This window comes from Hyperolius riggenbachi, chromosome 11 (genome assembly GCF_040937935.1).
Source record: "Hyperolius riggenbachi isolate aHypRig1 chromosome 11, aHypRig1.pri, whole genome shotgun sequence".
NCBI lineage: Eukaryota > Metazoa > Chordata > Amphibia > Anura > Hyperoliidae > Hyperolius > Hyperolius riggenbachi.
In genome coordinates, this window is record NC_090656.1 from 198,771,507 (window position 1) to 198,794,767 (window position 23,261).

A 23,261-nucleotide genomic window follows, 5' to 3' on the forward strand; every position below is an offset into this window, starting at 1 on the left:
AAGATGCTTGAATATTTTGACTACAGTGAATTGGCTATGGTGATGTCCTTAACTGCTGAAGTATAGTGTTGGTGAGGCTGAGAATTGAGACTGACAATCCCTAAGTTCTATGATTATCATCTTTATTGATATTTTCACAAGTTTTCCTGAACTGTTGCGGAAATGGGAAGAAAGTTTTTAGGGTTTTTTTTTGGTATGAAAGTCCAAAAAATCACCTATGTACTATGTATGGGACTATGAAATAGTGATTTTGAGAAGAAATAATCCAGTGCCCTGTTCTCTAAAGGCCTGCTATCTGCGTACGTACAAAAAGGGCGCCCGGACAAAAAGGGCGCGGGGTGTAAACTCTAATTAATTATTAATCATTAATAGCGTTTATAAACATAGTGTGCTATATTTCGTTTACAAATAATGTTTAACAAAATTATAAATCATTAAATAATGTTTATGAAATCGGAAATTGTGAAAATGTTAATCTTCCCTGTTTCAAAAGTTAAACTTAGAATTACGTTTATTAACAAAACAATAATATATGTTTAATTGTTATAATTGTATATTATTGAGAATAACCTTCATTTATGATTTGTTCTTATAATAAAATCTGAAAATATTCTTTATAACGATGATAAAAATATAACTACGTTCGTAATAAGTGTTGTAAAACAGTAGTAATTATTACTAAAATTTTACTAAAACTATACCTAAGCCTAAACCTAAGACCCCCCTGGTGGTGCCTAAACCTAAGACCCCCCTGGTGGTGCCTAAACCTAAAAACCCCTGATGGTGCCTAAACCTAAGACCCCCCTGGTGGTGCCTAAACCTAAGACCCCCCTGATGGTGCCTAAACTTAAGACCCCCCTGGTGGTGCCTAAACCTAAGACCCCCCTGGTGGTGCCTAAACCTAAGACCCCCCTTTATTATGTGGATAATAATGTTTTACTAATTGTGGATGCAAAAAATATATTGCAATTTACGTTACGTACTGATCGCTTTCTTTTGTGAATAATAATGTTTTACAAACAGTAAGGAATAAAACTTTAAATAATGTTTTAATTAGTTAAATAAGATAAATATGTTTAGTATTTTTATAAACGTTGATCGGCACGGGTGCATTTTATAAACGTAAATCACCACAAGCACACTTATAAATCATTAAAAATCTCCGGGCACCGTTTGTAAACGTTAGTTAGGTCCGGCGCCCTTTTTTCCTGCTCGGCGCCCATTAAACGTTATTTATTATGAGAGTGAATGGAGGCGCCCTTTTTGTCCACTAGCTGCCTGCGCCCTTTTTTCCCGCTTCCCTGCTATCTACCCTCATAGCTAGAGTTGAGCTGAAATTTTCGTAATTTCGCATTACTATAATTACGCATGCGAAATTTGCGATTACGATGCGAAATTAGCGTAGCGAAATTGCCATTAAAATCGCAATTGAAAATACCGTAAGCGTAATTTTCAACACGAAATTTCGCGTTTCGTTCATGCCGTAATTTCGCATTAAACGCTACCGTAATTTCGCGTTAAACCGTAACGCTCCGTATAATATAAAAAAGCCGCCGACTTTAAGGGTTAATAGCAAAGCCCCCTTAAATGCTAAGAGCCTCAAATTTGGAGAATATATTAAGGAGATCAGGAGGAATAAGAGGAAAAATTTTTTTTTCAAAAAGACCTTATAGTTTTTGAGAAAATCGATGTTAAAGTTTCAAAGTAAAAATGTATACATTTAAAAACCCGCCGACTTTAACGGTTAACAGCAAAGCCTGCTTAAAGTTTAGGAACACCAAATTCCTAGGATATATTAAGGGGATCAGTGGGAATAAGAGGAAAAATTTTTTTTTCAAAAAGACCTTATAGTTTTTGAGAAAATCGATTTTTAAGTTTCAAGGGCGAAAATGTCTTTTAAATGCGGAAAATGTCAGTTTTTTTTGCACAGGTAACAATAGTGTATTATTTTCATAGATTCCCCCAAGTGGGAAGAGTTTTACTTACTTCGTTCTGAGTGTGGGAAATATAAAAAAAAAACGACGTGGGGTCCCCCCTCCCAGACCTCTTTAACCCCTTGTCCCCCATGCAGGCTGGGATAGCCAGAATGCGGAGCACCGGCCGCGTGGGGCTCCGCACCCTGACTATACCAGCCCGCATGGTCCATGGATTGGGGGGTCTCGGAAGGGGAGGGGCAGCCAAGCTTTCCCCTCCCCCTCCGAGCCCTTGTCCAATCCAAGGACAAGGGGCTCTTCTCCACCTCCGATGGGCGGTGGAGGTGGAGGCCGCGATTTCCTGGGTGGGGGGTTCATGGTGGAATCTGGGAGTCCCCTTTAAAAAGGGGTCCCCCAGATGCCCACCCCCCTCCCAGGAGAAATGAGTATAGAGGTACTTGTAGTACCCCTTACCCATTTCCTTTAAGAGTTAAAAGTAAATAAACACACAAACACATAGAAAAAGTATTTTAATTGAACAAAAAACATAACCACGAAAAAAGTCCTTTAAAATTTTTTTTTCCTCTTATTCCCACTGATCCCCTTAATATACCCTGGGAATTTGGTGTTCCTAAACTTTAAGCAGGCTTTGCTATTAACCGTTAAAGTCGGCGGGTTTTTAAATGTTTACATTTTTCCTTTGAAACTTTAACATCGATTTTCTCAAAAACTATAAGGTCTTTTTGAAAAAAAAAATGTTCCTCTTATTCCTCCTGATCTCCTTAATATATTCTCCAAATTTGAGGCTCTTAGCATTTAAGGGGGCTTTGCTATTAACCCTTAAATTCGGCGGCTTTTTTATATTATACGGAGCGTTACGGTTTAACGCGAAATTACGGTAGCGTTTAATGCGAAATTACGGCATGATACGACTGTAATGCGAAAATTACGCGAAAATTACGCTTACGCGAAATTTCGCGAAATCCTTCTTCATTACGATTATGTACTTACGGCCATAATCGTAATTACACTAATTACGCGAAATTTCGCAAAATCGTAATTAGGTCATTACGCTCATCTCTACTCATAGCCAACTGAATTTCAAAATATAAAGTGCAAAGAGCATTTTGGTTTTTTTTAGTGTTGTACAGTGCAAAGTTATATTTAATAAATACTTACCTTTGGGAAGAGTCATCCAGCTGGATTCCTGAAAAGAAAGGAGAAATAGTAAATATGATGACTTACCAGCAGTAATGGATGATTTGGAATAATTACTTTTTTTATAGACGGTTTCCTGATAGTAGTCTGATCCTGCAAAAGAACAGAAGTGGTTGAATACATGGGCTACAGACTTTGGATCTAAGAACTATTTTTTTTTAATTATTATTATTCATTTTTCTCAAGTTTTTCTTTATTTTTGGAACGAGCCTAATGGATAGTTTTGCCTACAAGAACAAGTGACGGAGTCATGCGCTCCCTTTTTGTTGGTTCCAGTCTTTATTTTTTTTAACCATTTCAAGTAACACTATTAATTTACTAAATACTCACTAATTCACTAACTAACCTATTTATTTATTTATTTTTATTATTAACTTATTTACTAATTAATTAATTTAATTTATTTATTTTTATTTATTTATTTATTTAGTTTATTGCATAACAACCTGGCAGAAGTATTGAACGTGTAAAATAGCCAGATGTATTTACTAGCCCGGGAACAAAAAGTGGGAGTACTCCATTTACTATTGAGTGTATTGAAGAGTTTTGCTGATCAGCAAAATTAGAGGTTAATGTCTATATAACTGCATTGTTGTGAAGTATTGAACTAACATTACCTTTTCCAAAGCTAGTACGCAGGGTTTTATGTAATCCAAATAAGGTCTAATTTTATTCTATAAAATTGAAGGTAAAGTGGGTGGTCTCTCTTAGTAGATACTTACCGGGTTGGAAGGTTAGGGATTGAATATAACCAATTTCCTTCCTAGCTCTAAGAAGCATCCCCTGGAAAGAAGAAAAGAAGATATTCAGAAGATTGTTATATTAGAGATTATATTGTGCATAATTTTCATTGGTTGTGTGAAGTAGATATTGTACCTTTCAATTTTTATTTTATTTTAATAAAATTGTTCTTACTTTTCTTATACTACATTGGTGTCTGTGAAATCCTCTCCCAGTTGGCATTTAAAACTGGTTACTCTTACACTAACTGCTGATCCATGGATACACACGCAAGATGTTTTCAAGCACTTTAGGCCTCCAATTTACCAATGCAATGTGATTTCTGCCTTTTAGGGATTATAACCCTGCTGTGCATCAAATCCGTAATTTTCCCCGGGACTTTTGGCATGCATCCCACTCCGCCATGCACCTTTCCGGGGGTTAGACCCCTTGAAACATCTTTTCCATCACTTTTGAGGCCAGAAACAGTAGTTTTTCAGGTTCGCCTGCCCATTGAAGTTTATTGTGGTTCCCAAAGTTCACAGGTTCTCAAATATTTTCGGAAGTTCGAGTTCGAGGTTTGCGAGCCAAAAATCGGAGGTTTGAGCCATCTCTATTCTTAGCATGTCTAACTGCAGAGATTCATACCTTTGCAAATGAGACATTCCAAACGTAGCTAAAATCTACACAATGAAATACAACTTTTGCCTATGATATTTAACATGAAAAGTAAGAACATGTTTACACAGTCACTAAGACATTATGTGTACATTGTCATTAGTGGTGCCATTTTTTGTGAACACAAGGTCATAATCGGCATTAGTGATTACGAATGCCGATGATGAATGCACTCGTGATTGCACTCGTTACCCGACTCGAGTTCACGAGTTACTCGTGATCACTAGTTGGTATTTGTGATTTATATCACATGGGGCTTCTTCCAACCCCCTTTTTCCTTAAAATCCCTCGCTGTCATTTTGGTTCAATGTATTCAGCAGCTGTGCCCATCTGAACGCTGGCTGACTGAAGCAGTCAATGGGTTTTCCAAATGCACGGCCATGGCTTCCTACCTCTTTGATCACACTTCCATTACCAGAAACATCTTCCATTACGATCACTTCATGTGTAATCGCAATTTTTACAAACTGCACAAGTGCAGAATGCTCCTGGCCAAGGGAGTGCAATAGAGGAGGTGCAAGGCCCAAACCTTTGCAAGCAGCTTTTGGGGGAAACAGCTGCTGAATGCATCAGATCAAAACAACAGTAAGGTACAGAGCCGAATTAAGGCCTAATGGGGCCCTAAGCAAAGTAGCAGATTTGGGCCCCAACCCCCATGAACTGTGGGTGGGCGGGCCTTATAAGCCTGCTCATTATCTACAAACTACTTTGTGCGCAAAATATATATATATCTCATATTCTTCATTATATCATATTCTTCAGTAATGTATACCCCCAGGCCGTTCATGATACAACCCACTGCTGCCTCAAGTGCTACTCACTATTATGGCGCCTGGACTACGCTGTCACATTGAGCCTCTAGCATGTTCAGGAGGGTCAATGAGGAGAGAGGGGGAGGTCCAATGAGGTCAGCAGCGTCTGCCAGCCACAGTGCGCACGCTGACTCTGTGGGCTGGAATGGACAGCGTCTTGTTACCATAGTAACGGCGACGCTCATCATTTCGGAAACCGCTCAGCGCTGCTGCGGCGGCAGGCTGGCAGGTAAAAGAGCTGCTCCACTGCCAAATGTCTACATGCTGGGTCCCCCTAGCCACAGCGGCAGCTAGGGTATTTGGCACCCGGTGCTGATTATCTTCAGACACCTCCACACCCCCCCCTCAAAAAAAATCATTTGAGGGGGTTAAATGTTAAGTGCAGCAAAGTTTTGGGGACATGGCCACTCCACTTTGACATTGGGCATGAATAGGCTGATCGAGCACGTCGGCCAGAGATCTAGCAGCATGTCTGATCGATACATGCAATCAGTTTCTACCCCAAATTGGTTGCATCCTCTCGATCGAGCATGCTCTTGGCGGCAGGGCAGCGTTGCCAAACAGATTTAAAAATGTTGATGGACAAAAGGCTCAAAAAATCTGGACACTCAAAATTTTACCCTTTTTAAGCTTAAAGGACAACTAAAGTGAGAGGGATATAGAGGCTGCCATAATTATTTCCTATTAAAGAGAACCTGTAACAAAAAAAAGTTCCCCTGGGGGGTACTCACCTCAGAAGGGGGAAGCCGCAGAGTCCCAATGAGGCTTCCCCCTCCCCTGTAGCTGCAGGCAGTCCAGCGCTGGCTCCCCCGAAGTGTCCCGGAATCCTCCCTCGACAAGCCTGACAAGCACTGATTGATTTACCTTTCCTGGCTCCAGCAGGGGCGCTGTTGCGGCTCTCCCCACGGAGACAGGCAAAAATAGCCGATCTCCGTTGGGTCCACTCTACTACACAGGCGCGGGAGACTTGCGCCTGCGCAATAGAGCGGCCCGACAGCGATTGGCTATTTCCGCCTATCTCTGAGGTAGAGAGCCGATACTGCGCCTGCGCTGGAGCGGTAAATATTTACAACCACGCTGTTTGGGGAGCTTTATCTCGGCCACTGCCGTGGGACTGAGGAGGACGGGGGAAGTCTCAATAGGATCCGGAGGCTTTCCCCGCCCCAGGTGAGTACCCCTCAGGGGAGGTTTTCTTCGTTACAGGTTTTCTTTAAGCAATACCAGTCTCCTGGCTATCCTGCTGATCCTCTGCCTCTAATACTTCCAGCCATAGACCCTGAACAAGCATATGCAGATCAGGTGTTATTCAGACACTACTGCAGCCAAATAGACCAGCTGGGCTGCCAGGCAACTGGTATTGCTTAGAGTGTACCCAAAATGTGGAAATAAAAAGATTTTATACTCAACCAGGACTTCCTACAGCCCCCTAAGCGCTGAAGCATCTCTCACCGCCCTCCCAAGTGCCTCCGTTCTGCTGCAATCAGCCCTGGTAACTGGCTCAGTTGCGCCAGTCGGCTGTTCTGCACATGCGCAGCCCCTTGTGCAGAAGTTCCGACTGGCGCAACTGTGCCAGATTATCGGGGCTGATTGCGGCAGAACGGAGGATGACGAGGGATGCATCAGTGATTATGGGGCTGGAAGAAGCCCCAGGTGAGTATAAAATCTTTTTATTTCTACATTTCACGTTTACTGTAAAAGGAAATAAATATGGCATCCTTCATATACCTCTCTCTACCATTGTCCTTTAAAGGTTGCTATAGGGATTTTTGCATCTATCAGGCATCGGGGAGCAGGAGCAATCACACTGAATGCTACAGAGACAGGGAATCACAATGGGTGCTGCTGGTAGAAAGGGCCACATTATATACATGCAACAATATGAAAAAATGCTATTGCAAGATGTGATCCAAAAAATAAATATGGCTTGAACAAATGGAGTCAAAAGTACCATAATCCCAATAAGGCTAGACTTTACACATGCTGATAAATTACATGCAATGCCAGAGATTTGAAAACAACACATCTAAGTTGGTGAAAGGGTTAAGTACCCCTCCTCTGTATAACCAGAGAGCAGCCAGAAGAATGCAGAAGATAATAAGCTCCTCACCTCACCCACTGTGTGTGCAGAGCCCGGTGCACTCTGTGAGGAGGGGAATGCCAGACAAGAAATCCAGGACACAGCCAGCGAGGGAAACTGCAGTTTGAGGAGCCTGCCGCCACACACATGGAGGAAAAGATGCTATCAGAGCACAAGTAAGGAGAGAAGGTGGGCGGAGCTTATGTCACAGAGGGAGACGCTCAGCCAGTCAGCACAAGAGTGACATACACAGACAGTGCAGCCTTTAGTGCTCAGAATCTGCCAATGCTGCGGCGCCCGAACTTATAGTATATGTGGGCTTTTTGACACCCTGGTTGTCCTGTAAACTGGGAGTGCTCTGCCCATTGCGCACACTGTATCAAAACTCCAAATTATGTGCTGATGGGGCCCCTTAGACCCCGAACGGGGCTCTAATCAGGTGCTTGAGGTGCCTGGTTGAAGATCCGGCTCTGGTAAGGTACCAGAAGGACTACAGGGGGCTAGAAGAAGCCCTAGGTAAGTTAAACTGGGCACCACAGTTTACTTAAGGTTTACTTTAATTGCTATGAGATTGCTTGAGGGTTGTTTATAAGTAGTGGTGGGCAGATCATTTCAGTGATGACGGAAACTCTGTGAGTCACTAGCACTTTTTCACTATTCGACTTCCGAATCCGTGATCGATTCTGGATCACAGAAATTAACCATGGAAATTCAGTGATTCCAAATATTCGGAAAGCGATCATGGTCGTGATCACGGCGGAAATCCGTGATTAGGTCGTGATTGATTGGAAATGGGCGGAAATGGGCAGAAATGAAATCCCTGGGCCAATCAGATGCCCCCAGCCAGGCTGGTCCAGGGCCAGGGAGAGGGCGCTCAGCTGTAGGGGGTGCAGCAGAGAGGTGTCTATCAGCAGCACAGCCTGGGCCGAGTCAGCTGACACCAGCGGCACACATTTTCTGACCGATTTTGTCCGCTTTAGTCCTCCTCCTGCTTTCGTAGAGTTTCACCACCAAGTTTCGCCACCGAGGCTCTATTTCCCCACTAAAGTCTGCGTTCTCACCGCCTGGGTCCACGGACAACTCTGCTGCCAATGCCATGTCATTGCTATCGCTGCAAGGAAAAAAAACAATTGACAAAAACCTCTCTGGGTGTTTTTGTGACATCGGCCACTCATCCTCCTCCACTGGTACCACCACAAGCTGCCATTGGTACTCACCATCACCTCTGTGATTGCTTAAAGTGCATTTCCCTGTTTAAAACCAATTATTACCAATTAATAGCCACATTTAAAGTGTTGATTTAACTTTAAAGAGAAACTCCCACCAAGAATTTAACTTTATCCCAATCAGTAGCTAAAACCCCTTTTACATGAGAAATCTATTCCTTTTCACAAAAAGACCACCAGGAGGCGCTGTATGACTGATATTGTGATGAAACCCCTCCCACAAGAAACTCTGAGGGCCGTGGTACTCCTGGCAGTTTCCTGTCTGTGAACCTTGTTGCATTGTGGGAAATAGCTGTTTACAGCTGTTTACAACTGTCAGCAGTAAAAATGTAACCATGTGATAAATGTCAGAATGTAAATCAGAGATTTAAAATATTTTACAATGGGCAAACACTGACTAAATCATTTATACATAATTATTGTAAAAATGAAGCACTTTTTTACTACATTATTTTCACTGAAGTTCCTCTTTAACCTCCCTGGCGGTAAGCCCGTGCTGAGCACGGGATATGCCGCCGGGAGGCATGGCTTAGGCCCCGCTGGGCCGATTTGCATAATTTTTTTTTTGCTGCACGCAGCTAGCACTTTGCTAGCTGCGTGCAGTGCCCGATCGCCGCCGCTACCCTCCAATCCACCGCTATACGCGTCGCCGCAGCCCCCCCCCCCCCCAGACCCCGTGCGCTGCCTGGCCAATCAGTGCCAGGCAGCGCTGTGGGGTGGATCGGAGTCCCCTTTGACGTCACGACGTCGATGACGTCGGTGACGTCATCCCGCCATGGCAATGGGGGAAGCCCTCCAGGAGATCCCGTTCTTTGAACGGGATCTCCTGATCTCCGATCGCCGGCTATCATGTAGCGAGACCTCGTCTCGCTACATGAAATTTTTTTTGATTTTGACAAACCGCCAGGAGGGTTAAAATCCATTTTCTCAAAAACTAATAATTATTTTTGGATTTTTTTTGTTTAAATTGTAGCTCCTTACCACCTTTATAATCCACACAATTTGGGGGATTGTAGCATGTATGGGGGCCTTGCTATTAGCTATTAGCGGAAGTAAATTTCCGTGATTGCCTCATTCACGGAAAAAAATCAGAGTCAAATTTGGAAGTCCGTTTTCAAATCCGGGAATTAATCATGGAATTTCCAGATTTTTTTTACAACCACAGTGGAATAGGTTGAATCAGTGATCGGGGGTATCCGAGCACCACTGTTTATAAGAAACTTGGGGACCTCCCTCTGCTTGGCCAGTAACTTCTTTCCTGGCATATTTGAGAAGATTGTATGCATCAGTTGTATGCAAACTATTTGAGGGGTTACTAAGAGATACTATACATGATTTCATAGTAGAAAATAATCTTATTTCTCAGCATCAACATGGGTTTACTAAAGACAGGTCCTGTTTGACTAACATGCTCAGCTTTTATGAGGTAGTGAATGCTAATATGGATATTGGGAATGCTGTAGATGTGATATACTTGGACTTTGCAAAGGCCTTCGACACTGTTCCCCACAGAAGTCTGGTGCAAAAGTTGAGGATGCAAGGACTGGGGAAGAGTCTGTGTGCATGGATAGGGAACTGGCTAATGGACAGAAAACAAAGAGTTGTGGTCAGTGGATCGTACTTAAAATGGGAGACTGTTAGCAGTGGGGTCCCACAGGGGTCTGTTCTGGGTCCAGTGCTCTTCAATTTATTTATTAATGACCTAGTAGATGCAGTAGTGAGCAATGTTGCTATTTTTGCAGATGATACAAAATTGTGGAGAATCATCAACTCTCAGGAAGATAGTGTCATATTGCAACAGGATCTGGATAGGATGGCTATATGGGCACATACATGGCAGATGAAATTCAATGTTGACAAATGTAAAGTCATGCATTTTGGACGTACTAATGGTCTAGCACCATACAAAATAAATGGGATACAGTTGGGGACATCAAACCTGGAGAAGGACTTAGGAGTACTCATCGACAACAAGTTAAATAATCGTACTCAATGCCAAGCAGCTGCAGCTAAAGCTAACAAAATTTTGGGATGCATTAAAAGGGAAATAAAAACTCGAGATGCTAGCATAATATTGCCCCTGTTTAACTCTCTAGTAAGGCCACATCTGGAATATGGAATTCAGTTCTGTGCACCACATTACAAAAAAGATATTGCAGTTTTAGAGCAGGTGCAGAGACGAGCAACAAAATTGATACGTGGGATGGAAGGTCTCACTTATCAAGAAAGGTTAGATAAACTGGGTTTATTTAGTCTAGAGAAAAGACGTCTTAGAGGGGATCTAATTAACATGTATAAATACATCAAAGGGCAATATAATAGTTTGGCAGATGAGCTTTTTGTCCCTAGGCCTTCTCAAAGGACTAGAGGACATGATCTGCGCATGGAGGAAAAACGTTTTAGCCATTTATTTAGGAAAGGGTTCATTACAGTAAGAGTGATTAAGATGTGGAATTCAATGCCACAGGAAGTTGTTATGGCAAACTCTATACCTGCATTTAAAGGGGGCTTAGATGCTTTCCATGCATTGAAAGACATGATGTTGATCCAGGGATTTTATCTGATTGCCATCTGGAGTCGGGAAGGAATTTTTCCCTTTAGGGGCTAATTGGACCATGCCTTGTAAGGGTTTTTTCGCCTTCCTCTGGATCAACAGGGATATGTGAGGGAGCAGGCTGGTGTTGTACTTTGTACTGGTTGAACTCGATGGACATATGTCTTTTTTCAACCAAAATAACTATGTAACTATGTAACCCTAATCACCCCCCTGCTGGTGCCTAACTCTAACCACCCCCCTGGTGGTGCCTAACCCTAACCACCCCCCCGGTGGTGCCTAACCCTAACCAACTCCCCGGTGGTGCCTAACCCTAACCACCTCCCCGTGGTGCCTAACCCTAACCACCACCCCAGTGGTGCCTAACCCCAACCACACCCACCTGCACACACACCCTTACAAATGTAGAAACAAAAAAAATATTTCATAACATACAATTTTTCATCAAAACAAAATAATATGACAAAAACTATAACATTGCAAGTTTGAAAAGCATAACTTATTTCAAAAACGTTAATGTTCAGATGTTGCAAACGATATTCATTGGGCACCCAAATTTCTGATTTGGGTGTCGTATTAACGATATTTGCATTAGCGCCTATGGGGGCTTCCCTAGAATCTAGCTATCACTATCTGTCTGTCAATGTGGTATCCTTTGCCTGTAATTGATCATCTGCATGTCATTGATATTTGTGTTTGCAGGCTAATGGGAACCTTTACAGCTTGCTTGTTTGTCATTAAAAGAGAACCTGTATTAGTCTGAGTCATCATGTGACCATGCTATTAAAAGGGAAAGCCATTTGGAAACTTTTAAGAAGCCTAGACTCTTATGTTAATGGCCCATTGTAGCATGAAAGGAAGAGAGGCTTGAAGAGAGGGCTTTTATATACAGTACTATTATAACATGGTTTAACACAAAATTCCTTTCCTTTTCTAGATACCAAGATCTCAATGTTGTGACACCTGTCTGCCCGGATACAGAAAAGTTCCAATTATGACTATCCATAAATGCTGTTTTGGCTGTGTTCCATGTTCAGAAGGAGCGATATCAAATGTAACAGGTGTTGTTTTAGTTTTTATTCCTCTTTCATCCCTTGTAGTTTATCGTTCTTGTGAGTAGTTGTGACCCTCATTCCTCCAGCAAAACAAATAGTATGGAAAGTGTAATGGTTAAGGGCTCTGCCTCTGACACAGGAGACCTGGGTTCGAATCTCAGCTCTGCCTGTTCGGTAAGCCAGCACCTATTCAGTAGGAGACCTTGGGCAAGACTCCCTAACACTGCTACTGCCTATAGAGCACATCCTAGTGGCTGCAGCTCTGGCGCTTTGAGTCTGCCAGGAGAAAAGCGTGATATAAATGTTCTGTGTTTGTTTGTTTGTTTGTTTGTCTTCCATATGTCTTCTGTCACGGGGTCCCCTCATCTGCAGACTCTTTTGATGCTGTTCAGATTCCAGGCCTTCATAGCATTTTACCATATTCAGCCATTCAGCCAAACAGATCCTCAGAAAAAAAAACATATTCGGGCAATACTTAACCACTTTGTCCTCCTTGACGTATAAAAACGTCAAGGAGGACAGGCGCGCTCCCGCGCGCTCCCGCGGCCGATCGCGCGCGTGCACGCGCACTCCCGGCCGCGGAGTCGGTAGCCACGGAATCAATTTATCGGGCTATGGAGCCCGATCATTGATTCCTCTCCCCCGCTGAAAAAGCGACAGCTTCTCTCGGAAGCTTCGCTCTTTCTGAAGCTGTGTCTCTCTAAGCGTACATTGTACGCTTAGAGTGACGTCATGTAAAAAAAATCGAGATTGCCATCTTGTGGCCAAAAAGTAAAACTACAAGTAAATTCCCAAAAACATTACAATACACCAATATTTCCCCAAATAAAACACTTTTATATCCCACCCTCCCAAAAATGCCCACATAAAATGTTTAATAAAAAAAAACAAAAAAAACATTACTATAAAAAGCAAACAAACAAATATTTACCTAAGGGTCTAAACTTTTTAAATATCTATGTAAAGATGAAATATTTCTCTCTATTTTTTTTTTATAAGCTTGTAAATAGTGATGTATGCAAAACGGAAAAAATGCTCTTTTATTTCCAAATAAAATATTGTCGCGATACATTGTGACATAATTTAAATGGTGAAATAACCGTGACAAATGGGCAATAACAATACGTGGGTTTTAATTATGGAGGCATGTATTATTTTAAAACTATAATGGCCGAAAACTGACAAATAATGAATTTTTTCATTTTTTTTCTTATTCTTCCTGTTAAAATGCATTTACAGTAAAGTGGCTCTTAGCAAAATGTACCCCCCAAAGAAAGCCTAATTGGTGGCGGAAAAAACAAGATATAGATCAGTTCATTGTGATAAGTAGTGATAAAGTTATAGGCTAATGAATGGGAGGTGAACATTGCTCGGATGCATAAGCTGAAAACGACTGAGATGTTAAGTGGTTAAGACTAGTGTTGGGCGAACAGTGTTCGCCACTGTTCGGGGTTCTGCAGAACATCACCCTGTTCGGGTGATGTTCGAGTTCGGCCGAACACCTGGTGGTGTTCGGCCGAACTGTTCGCGTTCGTCCGAACGGCTCAATTCCTGGCCGAACCTGGCCGAACAGGGCCCCTGTTCGGCCGAACAGGGCCCTGTTCGGCCGAATACGGCCCCCCTATGGGGTCGCAGGCATAAGGGGGGAGCATGCCCCAATCGCAGGGGGGGTCGGAAATTCCCCCCACCCCCTCCGCTAGCGCTCCCCCCTCTGCCCGCTTCCCCATACAAAAGTTTAAGCAAAGTACCTGTAATAGTGGATGGCCTGGCAGTGGCACTGTGGAGTGAGGAGGAGGAGTCTGGAGAGTGACGCGTTGAGGGAGGCCGGGCAGCGAGCGTGAGGTCAGAGAAAGGGCGGAAGTACCACAAGGGTACTACCGCTGAACCGCCCGCTGCCCGGCCTCCCTCAACGCGTCACTCTCCGGACTCCTCCTCCTCACTCCACAGTGCCACTGCCAGGCCATCCACTATTACAGGTACTTTGCTTAAACTTTTGTATGGGGAAGCGGGCAGAGGGGGGAACGCTAGCGGAGGGGGTGGGGGGAATTTCCGACCCCCCCCCCCGCGATCGGGGCATGCTCCCCCCTTATGCCTGCGACCCCATAGGGCCCCCAAAAGCAGGATGTTCGGGAAGTTCGGGGTTCGGCCCGAACATGCCGAACATCTCGGCCATGTTCGGCGAACTTTCCCGAACCCGAACATCCAGGTGTTCGCCCATCACTAGTTAAGACCCATACATGCACTAGATGTCAGCTAAAGTCAACTGAGGCGGCAAATAACGACCGCCTCTGCCAACAATTTAGGATGTGTACTGCAACCCCCAACCATCCAGCGATCCACCAGGTGAATCAATTCGACCAAGTGATGGCTGATAGCTTTATTTTAATTAATCGCCCCACCCACCGTGTGATCTCTCATCTGCGCTATTATGTCATGCCCCTCCCACCACACTGAATGTGTCACAAGCCTGTAGGCTTATTACGCATCTGTACAGCCTCCGCCTAGCGATGTCGCTGAGGGATGTGGTCCCGCTTCTGTTGGGCAACATCAGTCTAGTGTGCATATTGGCCTTAATTGTTTCCAAGGAGTCCATAATTAAATGTGATCCTAACCCCTAGTAGTAAGTTATTTTAACATTTTTGTTTCATTTGCAGGAAGTGAAAACTGCATGAAGTGTTTAGATCATGAATGGTCAAATGAGAACAAAACACAGTGTAATTTCAAGTCGGTGGAATATTTATCTTTTACTAATGACAACATTTCTTTATTTTTTATTACCTTTTCTGCATTCTTTTTTATTTTAACTGTTATAATAATAGTTATTTTTATTTTAAATGAGAACACGCCAATCGTCAAAGCAAATAACAAGAATCTGAGCGTTGTTCTCCTGGTTTCCCTCATGATGAGTTTCCTCTGTGTCTTTCTGTTCTTGGGTCATCCTGTGGACATAACCTGCTCACTACGCAAAATATCTTTTGGAATCCTCTTCACCATAGCTGTCTCCTCAGTATTGGCCAAGACTATTACAGTTTTCATCGCTTTTAAAGCCATTAAACCTGGCAGCTCTTGGTCCAGATGGATGGGAGCAAAGTTGCCCAATTCAATAGTCTTCATTTGCTCATCAAGACAAGTTGTCATCTGCATTATTTGGTTGACTATCTCTCCCCCTTTCCAGGAGTTGGACACAACCTCTTACCATGTAAAGATCATTGCTCAGTGTAATGAAGGGATGGTTATTGGGCTGTACTTAGTCCTCGGTTATATGGGAATTCTGGCAGCTCTCAGTTTCATTATAGCTTTTTTTGCCAGGACATTACCAGACAGTTTTAATGAGGCCAAGTACATCACCTTCAGCATGTTGGTATTCTTCAGTGTCTGGATTGCTGTGATCCCAGCCTATCTGAGTGCCAGAGGAAAACATGTGGTGGCTGTGGAGATTTTTGCAATTTTGACATCAAGTGCTGGACTCCTAGTCTGTATATTCCTTCCAAAATGTTACATTATGTTTTGTCACCCTGAATTAAATACAAAGAAGAATGTTCTTGACAGCAGACATAGATAAATAAACACTTCTGCAAACAATAGTAGGGATCAGTTTACTGGCAGCTACAGACATCATTTAATGTGACTGTCAAATGAAAAGTATTAATTTGCACTGCAGTCAGAGAAGGAATAGAGGGGTGGAGAGATGCTAACTGGCTGCGTCCATGAGAGTACAGAGTGTGCACAGACCTGAATCAGTGTGATCATGCAGCAACGAAGGGAGGAAAAGTTTGGCACTGTTCAATTGAGCTTTATTGCTAGAAGGTGCAGATACAAAAGTATAAGCATGGCACATACCGGTAGCAGCATCCAAAAAATGTGGAATAGTGCAGGGTGCTAAAGCCTTCAAGCAATAAAGTTCACTTGAGCAGTACCAACCTTTTCCTTCCTTAATTGCATCTAGTGATGGCTTGAACTTCCAATTTTAGGTTCGCGAACCTTGAACTGCACACTGACAGGCCAAACTCACTGTATAACACACCGCACACAGCTGTTTGTGTAGTGACGGCCGTGCTGGACTGGGGCACACCATGGCGAGAGTGCAAGCCTTGGTGGTTTTCAAGTCCATATGGTCGCCGGGCTGAGGTAGCTCAATGACATACCAACAGTGACTGTCTAGCTGATGGAATTTGGTCTGTCCACAATGAAGCAATGACCTTATTATCTTGGATGTGCCCCCCAATACACTCATATAACCAGCAGTCATTGCTTCATTGTGATACGCAATCCCTTTCACCGCGGCAAGGTAATGATCATAAAGGAGAATTGACACATGTATATGCCTTTTGTTTTGTTGTTGCAGCCGCAGTGCAGCCAGAAAAATTAGGCAGGCATGAACACGCACCATAAAAATTATTATAGCGGCTGCTGCTAGCAGCGGCCTCAAACATTCAGAAATCCACCTGTTGGTGGTGGCAGAGGAGGCAGTCAAGCGGCCTGCAGGCAGAGATGCTGTGTGGGGACTGGGGACCGACTTAGTCTTGGAGCAGGCAGTCACATGGCATGCAGGCAGAGACGCTGTGTGCGGGGACTGACATAGTCTTCGGGCAGGCAGTAGCCCTCCAGGATCCATGTCTCATTCATTTTGATAAAGGTGAGGTACTGAACACTTTTTTGACCTAGGCGACTTCTCTTCTCAGTGACAATGCCTCCAGCTGCACTGAAGATCCTTTCTGACAGGACGCTTGAGGCAGGGCAAGACAGAAGTTGGATGGCAAATTGCGACAGCTCTGGCCAGAGGTCAAGCCTGCGCACCCAGTAGTCCAGGATTTCATCGTTGTTGTCTACATCTGCAGTTAGGGCCAGGTAGTCGGCTACCTGCCGGTCGAGGAGTTGGTGGAGGGTGGATCTGGAAGGGCTAAGGCGAGGCGTTGGACTAAAGAATGTCCACATATCCGACATCACCATGAGATCGCTGGAGCATCCTGTCCTTGCCTGTGTGGACATGGGAGAAGGATTACTGGCAGTGGCACCTTTATTCCGTTGTGCTGTGACATCACCCTTAAACACACTGTAAAGCATACTTGCCCATTTGTTGTGCAAGTGCTACATACTTTCTGCCTTCTGGTGAGTTGGTAACATCTCCGCCACTTTGTGCTTATACCAAGGGTCTAGTAGCGTTGCCACCCAGTACAGGTCATTCCCCTTGAGGTTTTTTTATACGGGGGTCTATCAACAGGCTGGACAGCATGAAAGACGCCATCTGCACAAATGTGGATGCAGACGTACTATCCATCTCCTCTTACTCTTCCTCAGTGATGTCAGGTAAGTTCTCCTCCTTCCCCAAGCCACGAGCAATACCACAGGAAAGTTGAGCAGCCCAAGCCCCCTGCGACACCTGCTGCGGTGTCCTCCTCCTCAAAAATAAAAACCTTCCTCATCTGACTCCTCTTCCCCACATGACTCTTCCTCCTCCTCCTCCCCCCTCCTCTGTGCTGCCGCAGGTGTTGAGGAAACATCTGGTTCTGCTGATAATTGATCCCACAACTCTTCCTCCTGTTCCTGTTCCTGTTCACACTCCTCCACAGCTTGATCCACCACTCTACCCATGGCACGTTCCAGGAAGAAAGCATATGGGATCAAGCCGCTGATGGTGCCTTCACTGCGACCAAAAATGTTTGTCACCTCCTCAAGCAGCCGTATGAGCCTGCAGGCATTTCGCATGAGTGTCCAGTACTTTGGCCAGAACAACCCCATCTTCCCAGAGCATGTCCTTTTACTGTAGTTGTAGAGATACTGGTTGACGGCGTTCTCCTGTTGTACTGTAGATGTTAAACATCAGGAGGGTTGAAATCCAGCGAGTCGGGCTATCGCAAATCAAGTGCCTCACCAGCAAGTTTTTTCTCTGCTGAATATTGGCCAAGCGTGCAATGGCCGTGTAGGACCGCCTGAAATGCCCACACACCTTCCTGGACTGCTTCAAGATGTCCACTAAGAATAGGTACTTACACAGAAATCTCTGAATTATTCAGCACATGTGCCATGCAGGGTACGTGTCAACTTTCCCAAATTCAAAGCCGAAATGAGATTGCTGACGTTGTCACCCACCACTTTGCCGATCTCCAGTTGGTGCGGGGTTAGCCACTGATCCACCTGTTTGTTAAGAGCAGCCAGGAGAGCTGCTCCAGTGTGACTCTCAGCTTTGAGGCAAGACATGTCTAATATGATGTGAAACTGTTGTACCTGGCATGCAGCATAAGCCCTGGGGAGCTGGGGCTGTGTAGCTGGAGAGGAGATTGCAGCACCAGTAGAGTAGCAGTGCCACTCAGCCAAGGAGAAGGAGGAGGATGACAGCGAAGAGGATGTAGCAGGAGGAGTAGGAGGAGAAGGAGAGGAGGTGCAAGCAGGCCTGCCTGCAAGCCGTGGAGGTGTCACAACTAGGTCCGCTGCACAGCCACGTACTCCCTGCTTGCCAGCGCTCACCAGGTTGACCCAATGGGCTGTGTAAGTAATGTACCTGCCCTGACCGTGCTTTGCAGACCAGGCATTATTGGTCAGATGGACCCTTGACCCAACGCTGTGTGCTAGAGATGATACCACTTTCCTTTCAACTTCATGGTACAGGTTGGGTATCAACTTTTTTGAGAAATAATTGTGGCCTGGTATCTTCCACTGTGGTGTCCCAAACGCCACAAATTTTCAGAAAGTCTCAGGCAGGGGTCACACTTATCGGCTTTCGTACGCGTTTTCTGCACAGAAAAACTGACTTCAACTGAGAACTCATGTTAATCAATAAGCAAGGTCACACTTTAATGCAGATTTCGCACACAGAAAAAAAACTGACATCTTGCGCAATTTGTCAGTTTTCTCTATAAATTACATTAGCTGCTCTAAGGCAGGGTCACACTTGTCTTTCAGTTTTCTGAAAAGTGTAGAAACTGAAAGACAAGTGTGACCCCTGCCTCATAATTCACCAGCTGTTATGGTAACAGCTGGCCAGCTAACAGTTCCTCCAAGCCAGCTGTCAGACGCCGGGCAAGGGCAGGAACCGCTCGAGGTGAGAGGTGGAGTGGAGGAGGGTGGCTGTGAAGATGCAAGGGAGAAAGTGGCTGAAGATAATGCACCTGAAGGAGGAAGAGGAGAAGGAGAGTGGCTTTGCTTTTGTGTGCTGCTTTTCCTCAGGTGGTCTTCCCATTGCAGTTTGTGCTTTCACGTCATGTGCCTTCGTAAGGCAGTTGTCCCTACGCGGGTGTTGGCCTTTCCATGGCTCAATTTTTGGTGGCAGAGAGTACAGATGGCATTGCTACCATCTGAGGCAGACACACAAAAAACTTTCCACACCGCTGAGCCCTGGGGTGATGGCACTATGGCGGTGTCAGTAGCTGACGTTGAAGGGCATGTTGGCTGGCTGTCCATAGGTGGCGATACATGGCACCGGGCACTGCCACGAGCTGTTTCTGATGACAAGCTCCCCCTGCTTCTTTCAGCAACTCGTCTCCTCCTACTCCTCTCTGACTCCCCCTCTGAACTGTCTCTCTGGTCATCATGTCTATTAGGATCCCACGTGACATCCATGCCAGTGTCATCATCATCGCCATCATCATAATCATCTTGCACAGCTTCGCTTGTATCAGACACCACATAAACTGCTCCAACAGCAGGTACTTCATCATCCTCCTCCTCACACCTTACGTCCATAGTGCCGCCTAACTCAGACATATGAGGTGGTGTAACTTGCTTAGTGCCTTCATCTTGCTGTAACAATAATGGCTGTGAATAAGTTAACTCCCCAACAAATAACTCCTGCGAAGTGTCAAATGTAGCAGATGTGGTGCTTGTAGTAGCGCTGGTGGCTGCGGAAGATGAGGTGTTCTGTGTTAAATAGTCACCTACGTCCTTACAATCTTGGGAGTTGATGGCACGTGCCTTCTTCTGAGCACTGTACTTTGGTCCAGGGCCGCACAAAATCAAATCAGCACCACCTCGAACAGACCTGCTGGGTGGCCTGCCTCTGAGTCTGCCTCTGCCGGTTGTTTTGTCCATATCGGGGGGATGAAGTGAAAGGTATGCACTGACTTGACTAATACAATGTTCAGTCACACAGATGCAGTGAAAGGTATGCAGTGACTGGTATTACAATAAAATGTACAGCTGTCACACAGGTGCAGTTAACAGTTATACACGGACTGGTATATAAAACAGCGTGCGGTCACACAGGTGCAGTAAACAGGTATGCAAGGACTGGTATATAAAACAGCATGCAGTCAGACAGGTGCAGTGGACAGGTATGCACGTACTGGTATATAAAACAGCGTGCGGTCACACAGGTGCAGTGAACAGGTATGCACGGACTGGTATTACAAATGTGCAGCTGTCACACACATAGGTACCGTGAACAGGTATGCAGTGACTGGTATATAACACTGCATGCTGTCACGCAGGTGCAGTGAACATGAACAGGTATGCAGTGACTGGTATTAGAAATGTGCAGCTGTCACACACACAGGTGCAGTGAACAGTTATGCAGTGACTGGTATATAACACTGCGTGCTGTCATGCAGGTGCACTAAACAGGTATGCAGGGATTGGTATCAATACAATATGCATCTGTCACACACACAGGTACCGTGAACAGGTACGCAGTGACTGGTATATAATATAACACTGCGTGCTATAATGCAGGTGCACTGAACAGGTATGCAGTGACTGGTATCAATACAATGTGCAGCTGTCACAAACACAGGTACCGTGAACAGGTATGCAGTGACTGGTATTACAAATGTGCAGCTGTCACACACAGGTGCAGTGAAAAGGTAGGCACTGAATGTGCTGGGCCTGGCAGTGGCACAGTAGGAATTAGCAAAGGCCAGCTGCAACTGACAGGGCTGTATATGCAAGTGTCAGTGGGCCACACACACACAAAAAAACAGATCACAAGAACAACATTAGCTCTCAAAAGAGCTGTTGTGGGGTGCTTTTTAGCAATAAGTATCAGCAAGGGGCAAGCTAACAAACCTAACAAGAGCCTAAATAAGCTTTCCTTAATCTCTGAAGCAACTCTCTCCCTTCTCTCACTAACTACGCAGCACACAGAGTGAGGAAATGGCCGACGCTGCTGCTTTTTATTAGGGAAGGCACTCCAGGAGGGAGTGTAGTCTGATTGGCTGCCCTGTGTCTGGTGACTGTGATGTAGAGGGTCAAAGTTTAGCCTAATGATGTAGTATAGGGGGCAGGTCAAACTCGCATAAAGTTCACGGTTCACCGTGAACGCAAACCACCAATGTTCACGTGAATCGGTTCGCTGATCAAACCGTTCGGGCCTTCTCTACAGTCCTGGCCAAAAGTTTTGAGACTGTCAAAAATATTGGAAATTAGAAAAGTTGGTGCTTAAGTTTTTATAATAGCAATTTGCATATACTCCAGAATGTTGTGAAGAGTGTTTGTATGAATTGCATAGTCCTTCTTTGCCACAAAAATTAACTGAATCCCAAAAAGACCTTTCCACTGCATTTCATTGCTGTCATTAAAGGACCTGCTGATATCATTTCAATAATCGTCTTGTTAATTCAGGTGAGAATGTTGACGAGCACAAGGCTGGAGATCATTATGTCAGGCTGATTGGATTAGAATGGCAGACTTGACATGTAAAAAGGAGGGTGATGCTTGAAATCATCGATCTTCCATTGTTAACCATGGTGACCAGCAAAGAAACGCTTGCAGCCATCATTGCATTGCATAAAAATGGCTTCACAGGCAAGGATATTGTGGCTACCAGTGTTGCTCGGATACCTCTTTTTACTATCCGGGTTGATCCGGATCAGGATAGTAAACTATCGGGATAAATTCGGATATCCAAATTTGAACCGTTCCGCAATCCGAATAGATCTGGATATCCAAACCCATTATCCAGGTAAATCCGGGTATCTGGATTGGAAACCGGAAGTGGCCTTTAAATTGATTCCAAAACGTCTTTTATAGTAAATGATGCATGTAGCATCATGTTTTTTTTTAAAGAAAAACAGTAATTGTTTATGTGGGGAGTTATAATACAAAAAAAAATTAACATCAGGAGGTTCCAGACAGCGGTCGTGCAGCCCACATTGGGTTTGATTCACTAACCGGCGCTAAGCCAGTTAGTGTGCCCTAAGACTTAGTGTACTTGATTCACTAACCGGCGCTAAACCGGTTAGTGTGCCCTAAGTGTTAGTGTGCGCCCACACAGTTGAAATAATCCAGCTCACTGCGCACGCAGCACGCAGTGCGGATAATAGTGCGCATTGCTGGTACTTAAAAGTCGCACCCGATGCGACGAAAATGATGCAACGGGTGCCCCTTAAGCAGCGCTATGGGGTACCCGATGCGTCATTTTCATCGCATTGGGTGTGACTTTTAAGGACCAGCGGGAGAAACGTTATTGTCGCACCGCGCACTAATATCGGCACACCCGCGCTGCGTGCGCACTGCATGGGGCCGCGTGCAAAGTAGCTTTGCGCACACTAGCGGCCAAAAAGGGCTTTTCACACCGACGCTAACACTTAGTACCGGTTAGTGAATCAAGGCCAGTGGGCGCAAACCACGGAATTAAAGTGAATGGGAAACACATTATAAAAAAAAAATTAAGCAAATACTTACCTAAGGAGAGGGAAGGCTCTGGATTGTATAGAGCCTTCCGTCTCCTCTCTCGGTGCCCTCTATTCTGTGCTGGCTCCCCCCTGTTTCAATCCCCCATCAAAAGGGTATTTGGAAGTCTTCGGGAGCCGTGTCTTCCCGAAAACGTGCGCTCCATACTGCACAGGCGTGAGCGTGCAAGAGAGCCTGCTTGCACAGGCGCAGTACAGGGCCATCCTTCTTCAGGAGCATTCGGGCTCCCTGAAGACTTCTGAAGCCTCTTTTGGCCAGATAAAGCAGTATTTGACTAATTTAGTCAAATACTGCTACCGGGCGAGCCAGCACTGGAACGGGGGGACCAGAAGAGGAGTCGGAAGGCTCTATAGGACCCAGAGCCTTCCCTCTCCTTGGGTAAGTA

General features: G+C 44.7%; 1 protein-coding gene across 1 annotated transcript in view; it reads left to right on the forward strand.

The window, feature by feature from the left end:
• The window catches only part of LOC137537939 (vomeronasal type-2 receptor 26-like), a 30,583-nt gene extending 14,768 nt beyond the window's left edge, over positions 1–15,815 (forward strand). Inside the window, exons 4-5 of the mRNA XM_068259868.1 lie at positions 12,136–12,259; positions 14,908–15,815. Of these exons, the coding sequence (XP_068115969.1) occupies positions 12,136–12,259; positions 14,908–15,815 (1,032 nt within the window). The remainder of the gene's footprint in view (positions 1–12,135; positions 12,260–14,907) is intronic.
• The last annotated feature ends 7,446 nt before the right edge of the window (positions 15,816–23,261 follow it).